Genomic DNA, 17401 nt, shown 5'->3' on the forward strand with positions numbered 1-17401 from the left:
CCTGAAGGTCTGAGAACCAGTGCCGTCTGGGCCACGCGGGAGCTATCAACAGGAGCGTCCCTCCTTCCTGTTTGAATTTCCGGATTACCCGTGGAAGAAGGGAGACCGGAGGGAACAGGTATGCGAACCGGAACGTCCACCGGACGGACAGAGCATCCACCAGAGACGCCCCTTCGTCTCTTGTGCGAGACCCGTACACCGGCAACTTGTTGTTGTGCCGGGACGCCATGAGGTCGATTTCTGGAAGACCCCACCTGTCCACCAGTAGTTGAAAAACGTCCGGGTGCAGGGACCATTCCCCCGGATGAACGTCCTGGCGACTTAGAAAGTCCGCCTCCCAATTGAGCACTCCCGGGATGAAGACCGCTGATATGGCCGGAAGATTGCGCTCCGCCCAAACCAGGATCCGAGAGACCTCTACGAGAGCCGCCCGACTGCGAGTTCCTCCTTGCCTGTTTATGTAGGCCACGGTGGTAGCGTTGTCCGACTGGACCTGCACCGGGCGACCCTGGAGAAACCGCTGTGCCTGCTGGAGAGCATTGAAGACCGCACGGAGTTCCAAGATATTTATTGGAAGCTCCGCTTCTGTCGGCGTCCACCTGCCCTGGAACAAGTGTGGACCCGAAACTGCTCCCCAGCCCCGAAGACTGGCGTCCGTTGTCAACAGGACCCAATTTGGAACCCAGAACGGACGTCCCTTGTTGAGGTGGGTCGTCTGTAACCACCACGTAAGGGACAGGCGAACCTCCTGGGTGAGCACAATCGTCTGGGACTTCAGAGACTGAGTCAGCCCGTTCCACTTGGACAGGATCAGGTGCTGCAGAGGTCTGGAGTGAAACTGGGCGTATTCCACCATGTCGAACACCGACACCATGGAGCCCAGTAACCTCATCGCCGAGTGTAAGGACACCCGGCGGCTGTGCAGACAACTGCGCACCCTTGACTGTAAAGCAGAGATCTTGTCCTCCGTCACGAAGATCCTTTGCTGTCCCGAGTCCAATAAGGCTCCAAGATGCAGAATCCTCCGAGACGGGATTAGAGTGGACTTCTGCCAGTTGATTAGCCAGCCGTGCCGTTGCAGCAGTGCAATGGTCAGGTCCAAGTGGCGTAACAGGAGCTCTGGAGATCCTGCCACCAATAACAGGTCGTCCAAATACGGCAACATGCGGACTCCCTGCAGCCGCAGAGAAGCCGCCATGACCGCCATCACCTTGGTGAAAACACGTGGTGCTGTTGCCAGGCCAAAAGGTAACGCCCGAAACTGGAAGTGGTCGCTGCTGATTGCAAACCTGAGGAACTGTTGATGGCGCCAAAGAATAGGGACATGCAGGTAAGCGTCCTGTATGTCCAATGACACCAAGTAGTCCCCAGGTTCCAGCGCCAGAATGATGGACCGTAGGGTCTCCATCCGAAACTTCGGGACCCGCAAAGACTTGTTGAGTGCTTTGAGGTTGAGAATCGGACGATATGACCCATTGGGTTTCTGTACCAAAAATAGATTTGAATAGAAACCCTGGCCCCTCTGGGAGAATGGAACCGCCACTATAACTCCAGCCTGGAGCATAGTGTGCAATACCTTCCGCAGCTCCGTAGCCTTGTTCCGGTCTGATGGGAGACCCGTGGTGAAGAAGCGAGCCGGGGGTCTGTGCCGGAAGGAGAGGGCGTATCCGTGGGAAACCACCTCCAGAACCCAAGTGTCTGTCGTAGTGGTCGACCAACACTGGGCGAACTGTAGCAGGCGGCCTCCCACCCTGGGATCCCCCAAAGGGAGGCCCGGACCGTCAGGCCGCAGGCTTGTCATCTGGCTTGGGGGCCGGACGTCTGGTACTCCATGCCTGCTTCCGGGGCTTGACCGATTTCTTAGGGCCAGCCTGTCGAGGAAACGACTATGGTTTGGGCCTGCCCTGGGCCCTAGATGACCGAAAGGACGATGGTCCCGAACCAGAAGGAGCAGCGGCCGACGGGAGACAGGCAGATTTGTCTGCCGCCGGCGTGGCCACAATCTTATCCAGATCCGGACCGAAGAGAACTTCTCCGGTAAACGGCAACGCTTCCAGACCTTTCTTGGAATCTGCGTCCGCCTTCCAGGATCGCAGCCACAAGGTGCGACGAGCAGCTACCGCTGCTGAAGAAATTCTAGACACCAGAGTACTAATGTCTAGAGCCGCCTCGTTGATGTAGGTGGCCAAATCACGGAGATTGCCAATCAACTCCGCCTGATCGGCCGGACAGTCGGATTCAAAAGAAGCCTCTAATGAATCCGCCCAGCGCTCCATCGCTCTGGCAACCCAGCAAATGGCCATAGCCGGCCGTGCTGCCCCCCCTGCAAGGGAATAAGCGGACTTCAGGCAGATTTCTACCTTGCGGTCCGTAGCATCCTTAAGGGAGGACATGGATGGCATCGGCAATGTGGCACTACGGACAAGACGGGTCACGTGAGAATCCACCTGTGGAGGGGATTCCCACTTCGCAAAATAATTATCCGCGAACGGATAAGCCACCGCCAGGCGTCTCTGCGGCTGGTATCTTTTGCCAGGTTGTTTCCACGCCTCCTCTAAATGGTCCCCCAACTGACCCGAAAGAGGAAAGACTGTGGCATCGCCCTTCACATCTTTGAAAAAGGCATACTTAGATTTAGCCGCTGGGGGAACTTCGTCCTCAATCACCAAGGCTGTGCGGACCGCCCGAATAAGTCCAGGAATATATACTTTGGACTTAGCATCAGCGTCCTTAGTATGGAGAGGTTCCTGATCGTAAGGATCTAGAATCTCCCCATCATCAGACGTCCCTTCGTCATCCTCATAAGGAGCGGACAGAGACGCCACCGGCCTTTTATGAGACCGCATCACAGACTCCCCTTGCAACACATCCGACAAGTGCTGTACAGAACTCGTCAGGGAGTTAACCCACGCTGGCTCCTGAGAACCCGGGAGCGGGGAAATAGGGAGACTGTGGGGTACCACCAATTGTCGTGGGAACCCCTGCATGGGTGACGACACCACAGACTGCTGGGACAAACCCATCGGAGTAAACGCGGGCTGCGGAGCTAACTGGCCCACTAAAGCTGTTAACGCCTGAGCGAAACAAGCCCAGGGCGGCTCCTGTACCGGTGCTGTAACCGTAATAGGCCGTGCCATGGACAAACACTGCCGGCAAAGGCCCTCCGCGCTACCCTCCCCCTCCGCTAACGGTACTTTGCACGTGGTACACTGTAGCCGGAGGGGAAAATCACTTTCAGACATGATGGCACCACGTATGTGACCTCTCTCACCAATTAAGTATTAAATAGGCGAGAGACCACCCTGCAGCACCGCACCGCAAGGGCTTTAGCAGAAAGAACAGGGACAGTAATAAAGCTGACAGTTTAGAGAAGAAAAGATTACAGGCAGCAGCGCTAGCACAGTCACATACAATGCAGAAAAATAACAATTCCTGCACTAACAGCGCTGATCACTCAACTACACAGACACAGGGCCTGGTAGGACACAGCGCTGCATACACAGACCTGACCACAGCGGAGGAGAGGTATGCGGGGGGACCCAGACCACGATGCTTCCGTCCAGCGCTTCCAGCAGCGTTCACCATGCGTTCTGGAGAAGATGGCCGCCGAGGAGCAGAGAGGAGGCTGGCCTGGGGGAGGAGCGCTGCCACAGGACCAGTCGGCAGCATGCAGAGAGGGCTGTGTGCAGCGGGGGAGGCGCCGGCTGTGAGACAGGGAAGGCGCGCTCCCCTGGCATGCATTTAACCCCTGGGACGCCGCAGCGCTACCGCTCTGCTGCGGTCCGCTGTCCCAGGGGGTAGTGGAAGCGCAGGTTGGTCGCCTGGCTCCACGCTGCAGCCAGTCCCCAGGGAGCCCCCTGCCTGGGGACTTAGGACCATGTGATCAGCGGGGACCCACCGCGGGACCCCGCTGCTTACCTCTGTCCCCCTTGAATCCGGCCATGGTCCGGAGCATCTGGGGTCACCGCTAGCTGTGACCCCAGACGCCCACCAGCATCCCCGGATCAGTACCGGCGTTCTGGTACCGGCGGGGTGTAGGGAAGACAGCATGGACGTCAGGACTGACTGTCCATGCTGTTCATCCAGTTGTGCAGCCACAGCTGCATGAAGAATAAGCTTCAGGGGCTCTTCTAGCCCCCACTCCAACAGGTGCACCCGACTCCGGCCGGGCACCAAACTAAACTGAGGTGCCTTGGCCCGGGGGCGGGGTATAGGAGGGGGACCTAGTGCATCCTGGGAGGCTGAAAGCTTAACTCTTTGGTGCCCTGCGACTGACGTCACACCTATACCCCCAAGGTATCCTGTGGATACCCTATGGACCCTGAAGTAGAAAGGAATAGACTATTCCTGACCCAAATGTGTATTACTTTTGTGATTATCCATAATTAGATACCTTTTTAGTGACAGTCTTTTCCTTAGCAATTGTAGCAATATGCAAATGCTAATTTCAGCCTTCCCCTTGTGTACCAGCGTGCGCCGGAAAGTGCAAGCTCTGAGATGCCCACTATCAGTGCCCGTGCATGCTGCAACAGCGTCAGGGAGTCCTGGATAATCCCCCATCAGCGCACCATAGTGTACACCATAGACACTTGGAGCAGCGCTATGGCACCTTCGGTGTCTCCATACATGGCCTCTGTGGCTGCGGCTCTGCGTCTTAGAACGCATCCACAATCACAGACACTTCCATAATACGCCCACCCAACTGATTTTTTTGGCATTCACTTTTGGTCACCTCCATGTCACCACCCAGCAACGCCCCCGTGGTTTTCCCTGACCAGTTCTGATACCAGCGGTCCCGTACGCAACAGCGCATTTGCGCGTAAGAGTAATCCATGCACCGTAGAAATTTTCAGAATATTTTGCATATGTGCAGTAGCAAATAATTGCTCAACTACGGGAACATCGGCAGTTAGCGTGTACTTCTGAATCAAGCCCAGTAGCTCATGATCATATTTATATTAATGTAACAATACATACCCGAATCCATTGGAGATGTAGCTAGGTCTGCACAGAGCCAGCGGTGACCAATCTGCTGTCCTAGGCCAACGTTTAGCTGGTGCCCCTTAATCGTAGTCGATCCCAAACCCCCAAAGAATTGTGTTGCCTGCTACCCACCACCCCCGCCCTCCCGGAGCAATGCTCTAGGTCTATACACATTCTAAAGTCAGTCTTGGTTTAATCAATGTTATAATACAGAAGTCACATTACAAATGTTGGGGCAGCCACCTACCTGATTCAGTTCTTCATCATTGGCTATAGCGAGAAGGATGTGCCTGGGCGTCACTCTGCCCTTCTTATTATCTCGTGCAGCGTTTCCAGCCAGCTCCAGGATCTCCGCTGGAATAACAAGGTTTATTATTAGTGCAATCCAGCAATACACTTATTTTCCCTACTCACTGAAGTAGCTTCCAGGCAACATGCCCACAACACCCTACACAGAACCATCATCTTTCATGGGCTTTTATATTCCTTTATATGGATGTCATGGCTCCAGAGACGCAGCCTGCAAATATCCATACAGGAGAAAGAGAACAGAAAGTGTTGTATATAGAATTACATGATTCAGCAATTTCGGCTTTTTTTCTTATTCAGTTACAGTTTATCTTCTCTCTCCATTCTGTGTGTATCCCTGGGAAGTCCCCTGTTTATGTCACAATATAAATAGCTTTCTTTTTAACTGACTTAAGTCACAGTTTGGATACAGTATAAATGCAGGTAGGCCTGTGTGCTTTGTTACTATTATTACTAGTATTTTGGTCCCGTCATTCGCTGGTTCACTAATGTAGGGGCTGCTACAGTATTTTTCGCTCTTTTCCCAGCTCTATCCCCTCTCCCCCTATTCCTTCCATCCTTTTCTCCCATTTTCGCCTACTCTCACATCTCTTTCTTTCCTGTCTCCCTCTATTCCTCCCATCACTCTCTCCTGTCTCCCCTATTCCTCACATCACTCTCTCCTGTCTCCCCTATTCCTCCCATCACTCTCTCCTGTCTCCCCCTATTCCTCCCATCACTCTCTCCTGTCTCCCCCTATTCCTCCCATCACTCTCTCCTGTCTCCCTCTATTCCTCCCATCACTCTCTCCTGTCTCCCCGATTCCTCACATCACTCTCTCCTGTCTCCCCTATTCCTCCCATCACTCTCTCCTGTCTCCCCCTATTCCTCCCATCACTCTCTCCTGTCTCCCCTATTCCTCACATCACTCTCTCCTGTCTCCCCTATTCCTCCCATCACTCTCTCCTGTCTCCCCCTATTCCTCCCATCACTCTCTCCTGTCTCCCCCTATTCCTCCCATCACTCTCTCCTGTCTCCCCGATTCCTCACATCACTCTCTCCTGTCTCCCCTATTCCTCCCATCACTCTCTCCTGTCTCCCCCTATTCCTCCCATCACTCTCTCCTGTCTCCCCCTATTCCTCCCATCACTCTCTCCTGTCTCCCTCTATTCCTCCCACCACTCTCTCCTGTCTCCCCCTATTCCTCCCATCATTCTCTCCTGTCTCCCCTATTCCTCCCATCACTTTCTCCTGTCTCCACTATTCCTCCCATCACTCTCTCCTGTCTCCCCTATTCCTCCTATCACTCTCTCCTGTCTCCCCCTATTCCTCTCATCACTTTCTCCTCATTCCTCCCATCACTCTCTCCTGTCTCCCTCTATTCCTCCCACCACTCTCTCCTGTCTCCCCTATTCCTCCCATCAATCTCTCCTGTCTCCCCTATTCCTCCCATCACTCTCTCCTGTCTCCCCTATTCCTCCCATCACTCTCTCCTGTCTCCCCTATTCCTCCCATCACTCTCTCCTGTCTCCCCTATTCCTCCCATCACTCTCTCCTGTCTACCTCTATTCCTCCCATCACTCTCTCCTGTCTCCCCCTATTCCTCCCATCACTCTCTCCTGTCTCCCTCTATTCCTCCCATCACTCTCTCCTGTCTCCCCTATTCCTCCCATTACTCTCTCTTGTCTCCCTCTATTCCACCCATCACTCTCTCCTGTCTCCCCTATTCCTCCCATCACTCTCTCCAGTCTCCCCTATTCCTCCCATCACTTTCTCCTGTCTCCCCTATTCCTCCCATCACTCTCTCCTGTCTCCCCTATTCCTCCTATCACTCTCTCCTGTCTCCCCCTATTCCTCCCATCACTCTCTCCTGTCTCCCCTATTCCTCTCATCACTCTCTCCCCTATTCCTCCCATCACTCTCTCCTGTCTCCCCTATTCCTCCTATCACTCTCTCCTGTCTCCCCCTATTCCTCTCATCACTTTCTCCTCATTCCTCCCATCACTCTCTCCTGTCTCCCTCTATTCCTCCCACCACTCTCTCCTGTCTCCCCTATTCCTCCCATCAATCTCTCCTGTCTCCCCTATTCCTCCCATCACTCTCTCCTGTCTCCCCTATTCCTCCCATCACTCTCTCCTGTCTCCCCTATTCCTCCCATCACTCTCTCCTGTCTCCCCTATTCCTCCCATCACTCTCTCCTGTCTACCTCTATTCCTCCCATCACTCTCTCCTGTCTCCCCCTATTCCTCCCATCACTCTCTCCTGTCTCCCTCTATTCCTCCCATCACTCTCTCCTGTCTCCCCTATTCCTCCCATTACTCTCTCTTGTCTCCCTCTATTCCACCCATCACTCTCTCCTGTCTCCCCTATTCCTCCCATCACTCTCTCCAGTCTCCCCTATTCCTCCCATCACTTTCTCCTGTCTCCCCTATTCCTCCCATCACTCTCTCCTGTCTCCCCTATTCCTCCTATCACTCTCTCCTGTCTCCCCCTATTCCTCCCATCACTCTCTCCTGTCTCCCCTATTCCTCTCATCACTCTCTCCCCTATTCCTCCCATCACTCTCTCCTGTCTCCCCTATTCCTCCGATCACTCTCTCCTGTCTCCCCTATTCCTCCCATCACTCTCTCCTGTCTCCCCCTATTCCTCTCATCACTCTCTCCCCTATTCCTCCCATCACTCTCTCCTGTCTCCCCTATTCCTCCGATCACTCTCTCCTGTCTCCCCTATTCCAACCATCACTCTCTCCTGTCTCCCCTATTCCACCCATCACTCTCTCCTGTCTCCCCTATTCCTCCCATCACTCTCTCCTGTCTCCACTATTACAACCATCACTCTCTCCTGTCTCCCCTATTCCACCTGTCACTCTAGCCTGTCTCCCCTATTCCTCCCATCTATCTTTTCTGTCTCCCCTTATTCCTAACATCTCTCTCCCTTACCTCCCCCTATTCCTCCCATCTCTTTCCTCTCTCCCCCTACTCCTCCCATCTCTTTCTTGTCTCCACCTATTCCTCACATCTCTTTCCTGTCTCCCCCTTTCACGCTCTCCTGTCTCCTTCTATTCCTCCCATCACTTTCTCCTGTCTCCCCTATTCCTCTCATAACTCTCTCCCCTATTCCTCCCATCACTCTCTCCTGTCTCCCCTATTCCTCCCATCACTCTCTCGTCTCCCCTATTCCTCCCATCACTCTCTCCGGTCTCCCCTTTTCCACATGTCACTCTCTCCTGTCTCCCCTATTCCTCCCATCACTCTCTCCTGTCTCCCCTATTCCTCCCATCACTCTTTCCTGTCTCCCCTATTCCTCTCATCACTCTCTCCTGTCTCCCCCTATTCTTCTCATCACTCTCTCCCCTATTCCTCCCATCACTCTCTCTTGTCTCCCCTATTCCTCAAATCATTCTCTCCTGTCTCCCCTATTCCTCCCATCACTCTCTCCTGTCTCCCCTATTCCTCTCATCACTCTCTCCCCTATTCCTCCAATCACTCTCTCCTGTCTCCCCTATTCTCCCATCACTCTCTCCTGTCTCCCCTATTCCTCCTATCACTCTCTCCTGTCTCCCCTATTCCACCCATCACTCTCTCCTGTCTCCCCTATTCCTCCCATCACTCTCTCCTGTCTCCCCTATTCCTCCCACCACTCTCTCCTGTCTCCCCTATTCCTCCCACCACTCTCTCCTGTCTCCCCTATTCCTCTCATCACTCTCTCCTGTCTCCCCTATTCCTCCCATCACTCTCTCCTGTCTCCCCCTATTCCTCTCATCACTCTCTCCTGTCTCCCCCTATTCCTCTCATCACTCTCTCCTGTCTCCCCTATTCCACCCGTCACTCTCTCCTGTCTCCCCTATTCCTCCCATCACTCTCTCCTGTCTCCCCTATTCCTCATGTCACTCTTTCCTGTCTCCCCTATTCCACATGTCACTCTCTCCTGTCTCCCCTATTCCACCAATCACTCTCTCCTATATCCCCTATTCCTCCCATCACTCTCTCGTCTCCCCTATTCCTCATGTCACTCTCTCCTGTCTCCCCTTTTCCACATGTCACTCTCTCCTATCTCCCCTATTCCTCCCATCACACACTCCTGTCTCCCCTATTCCTCCCATCACTCTTTCCTGTCTTCCCTATTCCTCTCATCACTCTCTCCTGTCTCCCCCTATTCTTCTCATCACTCTCTCCCCTATTCCTCCCATCACTCTCTCCTGTCTCCCCTATTCCTCCCATCACTCTCTCCTGTCTCCCCTATTCCTTCCATCACTCTCTCCTGTCTCCCCTATTCCTCTCATCACTCTCTCCCCTATTCCTCCCATCACTCTCTCCTGTCTCCCCTATTCCTCCCATCACTCTCTCCTGTCTCCCCTATTCCTCCCATCACTCTCTCCTGTCTCCCCTATTCCACCCATCACTCTCTCCTGTCTCAACTATTCCTCCCATCACTCTATCCTGTCTCCCCTATTCCTCCCATCACTCTCTCCTGTCTCCCCTATTCCTCTCATCACTCTCTCCCCTATTCCTCCCATCACTCTCTCCTGTCTCCCCTATTCCTCCATCACTCTCTCCTGTCTCCCGTATTGCACCCATCACTCTCTCCTGTCTCCCCTATTCCACCCATCACTCTCTCCTGTCTCCCCCTATTCCACCCATCACGCTCTCCTGTCTCCCCTATTCCTACCATCACTCTCTCCTGTCTCCCCTATTCCTCCCATCACTTTCCTCTCTCCCCCATTCCTCACATCTCTCTCCTGTCTCACCCTATTCCTCCCATCACTCTCTCCTGTCTCCCCTATTCCTCTCATCACTCTCCCCTGTCTCCCACTATTCCTCCCATCACTCTCTCTTGTGTCCCCTATTCCTCTCATCACTCTCTCCTGTCTCCCCTATTCCTCTCATCACTCTCTCCTGTCTCCCCTATTCCACACGTCACTCTCTCCTGTCTCCCCTATTCCTCCCATCACTCTCTCCAGTCTCCCCTATTCCTCTCATCACTCTCTCCTGTGTCCCCTATTCCTCTCATCACTCTCTCCCCTTTTCCTCCCATCACTCTCTCCTGTCTCCCCCTATTCCTCTCATCACTCCCCTATTCCTCCCATCACTCTCTCCTGTCTCCCCTATTCCACCCGTCACTCTATCCTGTGTCCCCTATTCCTCCCATCACTCTCTCCTGTCTCCCCTATTCCACCAATCACTCTCTCCTATCTCCACTATTCCTCCCATCACTCTCTCCTGTCTCCCCCTATTCCTCCCATCACTCTCTCCTGTCTCCCCCTATTCCTCTCATCACTCTCTCCTGTCTCCCCTATTCCTCTCATCAGTCTCTCCCCTATTCCTCCCATCACTCTCTCCTGTCTCCCCTATTCCTTCCATCACTCTCTCCTGTCAACCCTATTCCTCCCATCACTCTCTCCTGTCTCCCCCTATTCCTCTCATCACTCTCTCCTGTGTCCCCTATTCCTCTCATCACTCTCTCCCCTATTCCTCCCATCACTCTCTCCTGTCTCCCCCTATTCCTCTCATCACTCTCTCCTGTCTCCCCTATTCCTCTCATCAGTCTCTCCCCTATTCCTCCCATCACTCTCTCCTGTCTCCCCTATTCCTCATGTCACTCTTTCCTCTCTCCCCTATTCCACATGTCACTCTCTCCTGTCTCCCCTATTCCACATGTCACTCTCTCCTGTCTCCCCATATTCCACCCATCACGCTCTCCTGTCTCCCCTATTCCTCCCGTCACTCTCTCCTGTCTCCCCTATTCCTCCCATCACTCTCTCCTGTCTCCCCTATTCCTCCCATCACTCTCTCCTGTCTCCCCTATTCCTCCCATCACTCTCTCCTGTCTCCCCTATTCCTCCCATCACTCTCTCCTGTCTCCCCTATTCCTCCCATCACTCTCTCCTGTCTCCCCTATTCCTCCAATCACTCTCTCCTGTCTCCCCTATTCCTCCCATCACTCTTTCTTGTCTCCCCTATTCCACCTGTTACTCTCTCCTGTCTTCCCTATTCCTCCCATCTTTTCAGTTTCCCTTTATTCCTAACATCTCTCTACCTTATCTCCCCGTATTCCACCCATCTCTTTCCTGTCTCCCCCTTTCCTCACATCTCTTTCCTCTCTCCCCCTTTCCACACATCTCTTTCCTCTCTCCCCCATTCCTCACATCACTTTCTTGTCTCCCTCTATTCCTCACATCTCTTTCCTGTCTCCCCCTATTCTTCACATCTCTTTCTTGTCTCCCCCTATTGCTCCCATCTCTTTCCTGTATCCCCCTTTCCTCACATCTCTTTCCTCTCTCCCCCTATTCCTCACATCTCTTTCCTGTCTCCCCCTATTCCTCACATCTCTTTCCAGTCTCCCCTATTCCTCACATCTCTTTCCTAACTCCCCCTATTCCTCCCATCTCTTTCCTGTCTCCCCCTATTTCTCCCATCTCTTTCTTGTCTCCCCCTAATTCCTCACATCTCTTTCCTGTCTCCCCCCATTCCTCACATCTCTTTCCTGTCTCCCCCTATTCTACACATCTCTTTCCTGTCTCCCCCTATTCTTCACAGCTCTTTCCTATCTCCCCCTATTCCTCACATCTCTTTCCTGTCTCCCCCTATTCCTCACATCTCTTTACTGCCTCCCTCTATTCCTCACATCTCTTTCCTGTCTCCCCCTATTCCTTACATTTCCCCCATCTCCCCCTATTCCTCACATCTCTTCCTATATCCCCCTATTCCTCACATCTCTTTCCTATCTCCCCTATTCCTCACATCTCTTTCCTATCTCCCCCTATTCCTCTCATCTCTTTCCTATCTCCCCCTATTCCTCACATCTCTTTCCTATCTCCCCCTATTCCTCACGTCTTTCCTGTCTGCCCCTATTCCTCCCATCACTCTCTCCTGTCTGCCCCTATTCCTCCCATCACTCTCTCCTGTCTCCCCTATTCCTCCCATCACTCTCTCCTGTCTCCCCTATTCTTCCCATCACTCTCTCCTGTCTACCCTATTCCTCCCATCACTCTCTCCTGTCTCCCCTATTGCTCCCATCACTCTCTCCTGTCTACCCTATTCCTCCCATCACTCTCTCCTGTCTAACCTATTCCTCCCTTCACTCTCTCCTGTCTAACCTATTCCTCCCTTCACTCTCTCCTGTCTCTCCTATTCCACCCGTCACTCTCCTGTCTCCCCTATTCCACCCGTCACTCTCTCCTGTCTCCCCTATTCCTCCCGTCACTCTCTCCTGTCTCCCCTATTCCTCCCATCACTCTCTCCTGTCTCCCCTATTCCACCCATCACTCTCTCCAGTCTCCCCTATTCCACCCATCACTCTCTCCTGTCTCCCCTATTCCTGCCATCACTCTCTCCTGTCTCCCCTATTCCTCCCATCACTCTCTCCTGTCTCCCCTATTCCTCCCATCACTCTCTCCTGTCTCCCCTATTCCACATGTCACTCTCTCCTGTCTCCCCTATTCCACATGTCACTCTTTCTTGTCTCCCCTATTCCACCCATCACTCTCTCCTGTCTCCCCTATTCCTCCCATCACCCTCTCCTGTCTCCCCTAATCCTCCCATCACTCTCTCCTGTCTCCCCTATTCCTCTCATCACTCTCTCCTGTCTCCCCTATTCCACATGTCACTCTCTCCTGTCTCCCCTATTCCATCCGTCACTCTCTCCTGTCTCCCCTATTCCACCCGTCACTCTCTCCTGTCTCCCCTATTCCACATGTCACTCTCTCCTGTCTCCCCTGTTCCCCCCATCGCTCTCTCCTATTCCACCAGTAAATATCTCCTGTCTTCCCTATTCCACAGGTCACTCTTTCTTGTCTCCCCTATTCCACCCGTCACTCTCCTGTCTCTCCCTATTCCTCCCATCTCTTTCCCGTCTCCCCCTGTTCCACACATCTCTTTCCAAGCTCCCCCTATTCCTCACATATCTTTCCTGTCTCCCCGTATTCCTCACATCTCTTTCCTGTCTCCCCCTATTCCTCACATCTCGTTCCTGTCTCCCCCTATTCCTTACATCTCTTTCCTATCTCCCTCTATTCCTCACATCTCTTTCCTATCTCCCCCTACTCCTCACATCACTCTCTCCTGTCTCCCCTATTCCTCCCATCACTCTGTCCTGTCTCCCCTATTCCTCCCATCACTTTCACCAGTCTCCCCTATTCCTCACATCTCTTTCCTGTCTCCCCATATTCCTCACATCTCTTTCCTATCTCCCCCTATTCCTCACATCTCTTTCCTGTCTCCCTCTATTCCTCACATCTCGTTCCTGTCTCCCCCTATTCCTCACATCTCGTTCCTATCTCCCCCTATTCCTCACATCTCTTTCCTGTCTCCCCATATTCCTCACATCTTGTTCCTGTCTCCCCCTATTCCTCACATCTCGTTCTTGTCTCCCCCTATTCCTCACATCTCTTTGCTGTCTCCCCCTATGCCTCACATCTCTTTCCTGTCTCCCCTTGTTCCTAACATCTCTTTCCTGTCTCCCCTTGTTCCTAACATCTCTTTCCTGTCTCCCCTTGCTCCTCACATCTCTCTTTCCTGTGTCCCCCTCTGAGCGGTGAGATCTGGAGGTGTCCGGGGACATGGAGCAGAGGGAGCCTGTGGGCAGTGTTAGATGGCTGTGTGTTGGGGGTCTAGTTGTAGATGGTAGGATGGTGGTTGTGGTCGCTTGCACTGTAATAGTGCTGAAGAGATTAGAAAGGCTGCGCCTGACTCCAGCCGTTAAGCATTCCAGTTAGAGCTGTGAGCGGAGGAGGGGGCCGGGCCTTCCTGCAGATCTCTGATTAGTCTACGCTATATGGACACTAGGTCCTTTGCAATATAGATTTTAGGATTTTTAGTTGCCACAGTGCTCTGCAGGGACAGATAGTAGGGAAAAACATGGTATACAGAATACAGGCATATACAAGATAAATGCAGACCTGAATATAAAGGCAGTGAGGGTTCTGCCCACAACATTCTAATTGAAGGATGGCACAGCCGACACAAGAGAAGTGATTATGGTGAGTGTGGCTCAGAGTGTAAGATGGGACAATTGTGAAGGTGCATTAGTATTGGTAGTACAGGTGGGAGTATAGTAAGCTTTAATAAAGAGATGCGTTTTGGAGAGTGGGTGACACGGGGAGTCAGTATAGGGATTTACTAAATGGTGCAGCAGTGGAGGAGCGGCAAGAGCAGTAGATCCATCTTGCTGCAGCATTTAGGATGGATGGAAGCAAGAATAGATGGGTGAGGGGGAATGCAAGACAGCAGGAGGTTGCAGTAGTCAAAGTGGGAGATGATGAGAGAGAGTGTCAGTGGCTGGAGCATTGTGACTTACAGAGGGATGGGTGGATAGAGAGCAAGAGCAGGTAGATGCCAAGAGTGACATGGGAAGCTTGTCTTATAATAGAGCCACCTGAGAGGAGATTATAACTTTACTTTATGCCAGTAACAGCCCTGACACAAAGACAAACTATCCCGACATAGCAATGCTCACCAGTCAGATATTCCAGCACCGCAGCCATGTAAACAGGTGCCCCAACTCCAATCCTGTATTTGGGATGTCCTTTCTTAATGTAACGTAGCATTCTTCCAACTGGGAATATGACACCTGCCTTTGCAGACCGGGAGGTCTTTGTGGTCTTCTTTTTACCTCCTCTGCTTGACATCCTGGCTGTTTCGTATCAAACTGTTAAGTGAATTCAAAGAGATATAGTTACAATACACCTACATGAGGAATAAGTTTTTTAAGCAAATACTGCAACTAAATAGAAAATATAATCACAAATAAATGCTCACACTAATGTATGAAAACATACTGTTTACTGCTAGAACAGGACAATAAAACAGAAAACCAAGGCCATACATAGAAAGTTATATTACTTAAATGAACTCACTGAAATATATATTTGTGTGAGAGCCTGACTGGGTCAGACAATAGCCACAAGGCAGTAATTCGGGTTACCACCCCTGCAAACATTGGGAAACAGTTGTCTAACATCGGGAGGGGTGCTGGGTCCCGCTCCCTGGTTGATCAGCTGATCAGAGGGAACCTCCCCACACTCACACACACCAGCCAAATCAAAAAATGGCTTGACACGCGAGGAGCACAAGATACAGCTTTTGAAGAGACTGAGATGGGATTGTCCATCGAAGGGGTTGCCGGAAAATCACTGATATTTTAAAACATCGATATAGATGGACGATCCCTAGTGTAGCATATACTGAAGGTGCAGTGTGAGCTAAGGAAAGGCTGGACAAAACCTTGCGCTGAGGAGACTGGAAACACCTCCGTGTGTACAGACTCATGTGCTGTGGGAACCTTTCCCTCTAAGAACATCAGAGCACATCCTCATTTTACATTTTCTACAGCACCTATATTGTTTATTAACTATTACTTAAATAGTGCCAGCATTGTCCATTGCATTTTACAATTTGGAGTTACAATAAAGAGCTAGGGGCCTGATTCAGACCCGCTCGCGATCGCAAGCGGGTCGATGGCTGGGCAGTGCGCTTGCGCGAGCCCCGGAGCGAGTGAGAACTTCACTCGATCGGGGCTCGCATCAAAACGGGAAGGCTGTCGATGTTGATCGACAGCTCGCAACGTTTTGTAGGCAGGTCGGGGGAGTGGCTGGCAAAACGGAGGCGTTCCCAAAGGAACGCCTGCCGTTTGGGTGCGGCCCTACTGACATCACACGTGATGTCAGTAGTGAACTCTCTGCTCTATTACAGCAGGAAGTTCACTGGGGCTTGCGGTGAACGAGACCCTACCACAAGGGTCTCGTCGCAAGCCCGATGGTCGCGACCATCGCGACTATCACCTGGCAGCCTGATAAAGCTGTGGGAGCGAGCACTCACAAAGAGCGTCCTGCTCTGAATCAAGGCCTAAGTGCCATCCCCACTCAGGGGTCTCCTCTTCCTCCCCATCTCCTGCAATCCCTCCTCTGGCTGTTCTGGTTCAATGACATTAGTACATGTGCGCCAATGTGCCTGTATGTGAAAGTGTATGTGTCTGTGCTCTTGCACACTAATAAGCAGATGCATGCAGTCTCAGTGCCGGGACAGCTGATCAGAGAGTAGGAGACTAAGGGTCTGAGGGCCTGATTCAGAGCCGGACGCTCTGACCAGAGCGCTCGCTCTGAATCAGTGCCCTCCTCCATTAAAATGGAGCGTCCTCCTGGACGCTCGTATAGCTGTGGGTCGGATTTGCGACGGAGACCCTGCGGTCGGGTCTTCCTGCCACAAGCCCTGGAGTGATTTTGGCTCTATCAGAGCCAAAATCACTCCCACTGACATCACTAGTGATGTCAGTGGGGCCGGCTTCAGACGGTAGGCGTTCCCATGGGAACGCCTCCGTCTGGCAGGCACGCCCCCGGCACGCCCACCTTTTGGTGCGAGACCCGGAGCGACAGCTTGGCTGTCGCAGTCCGGGTCTCGCGCATGCACACGACGGCGCTCCCTCCGTCGTGCGCATGCGCAGTGGGGAACATCGACCCACTTGCGAGTGTACTGCCGCTTGCGAGTGGGTCTGAATGACCCCCTGATTCAGCAAGGATCGCAAGTGCTAAGACGCACGTAATCGGCCAATTGCTGCGTACTGCACATGTGTACGAACTAGCCACTAGGTTGGGTAATGAGATCGCAGTGTGTGCGCAGACCCATGGCAGAGTGATTGACAGGAAGTGCTGTTTGTTTGTGGGTGGTGACGAGGTGGTGGTTGGGCGAATGCAAGCGTGACAGTGCGTTTTAACGGCGTTGCATGGGTGTGCGTAAATTAGCCACCGCAATACCATACACAGCCTGAGGCCTCATAGCGTGCGCTGAAGTTAGCAATTCCTGACTGAGGTCTGACCTGCCTTAACTGAGCATATGGGTCTGATGTTACTCGATGTTACCGATTGTTCGCTATTTTGACAAAGTATACGGATTTGAGTAAGGGGAAGTGGGTGTCCTCATGTTAGGCTGCGATCGCACTGCGAATGCTATAATTTACATATCACCGCTGATATTAGCAACTGCATTGCGTGCGTATAAGCAGAATTGCGATCCATAGTGAATCAGGCCCTAAGGGGCTGATTCATGTTTGGACGCATTTGTGGATCCTAACGCAGATTCCCAATTATCGGAAATCTGCGCATGTGCAGAACAGGTCTGCGATCCCGCAGGCATACTGG

At 52.5% G+C, this 17401-nt stretch overlaps 1 protein-coding gene across 3 annotated transcripts in view; it reads right to left on the reverse strand.

The window, feature by feature from the left end:
* MACROH2A1 (macroH2A.1 histone) overlaps window positions 1-17401 on the reverse strand; it is a 72896-nt gene that overhangs the window by 39261 nt on the left and 16234 nt on the right. For all 3 annotated transcript variants that reach the window (XM_088475082.1, XM_088475083.1, XM_088475081.1), the window contains 2 exons: window positions 14725-14916; window positions 5231-5337 (listed from right to left, as the gene is read on the reverse strand). In XM_088475082.1, coding sequence (XP_088331208.1) covers window positions 5231-5337; window positions 14725-14896 — 279 coding nt within the window. In that variant the 5' untranslated portion in view covers window positions 14897-14916. The remainder of the gene's footprint in view (window positions 1-5230; window positions 5338-14724; window positions 14917-17401) is intronic.

Source organism: Taudactylus pleione, unplaced genomic scaffold (assembly GCF_031769625.1).
Source record: "Taudactylus pleione unplaced genomic scaffold, aTauple2 ptg000161l, whole genome shotgun sequence".
NCBI classification, from domain to species: Eukaryota; Metazoa; Chordata; class Amphibia; order Anura; family Myobatrachidae; genus Taudactylus; species Taudactylus pleione.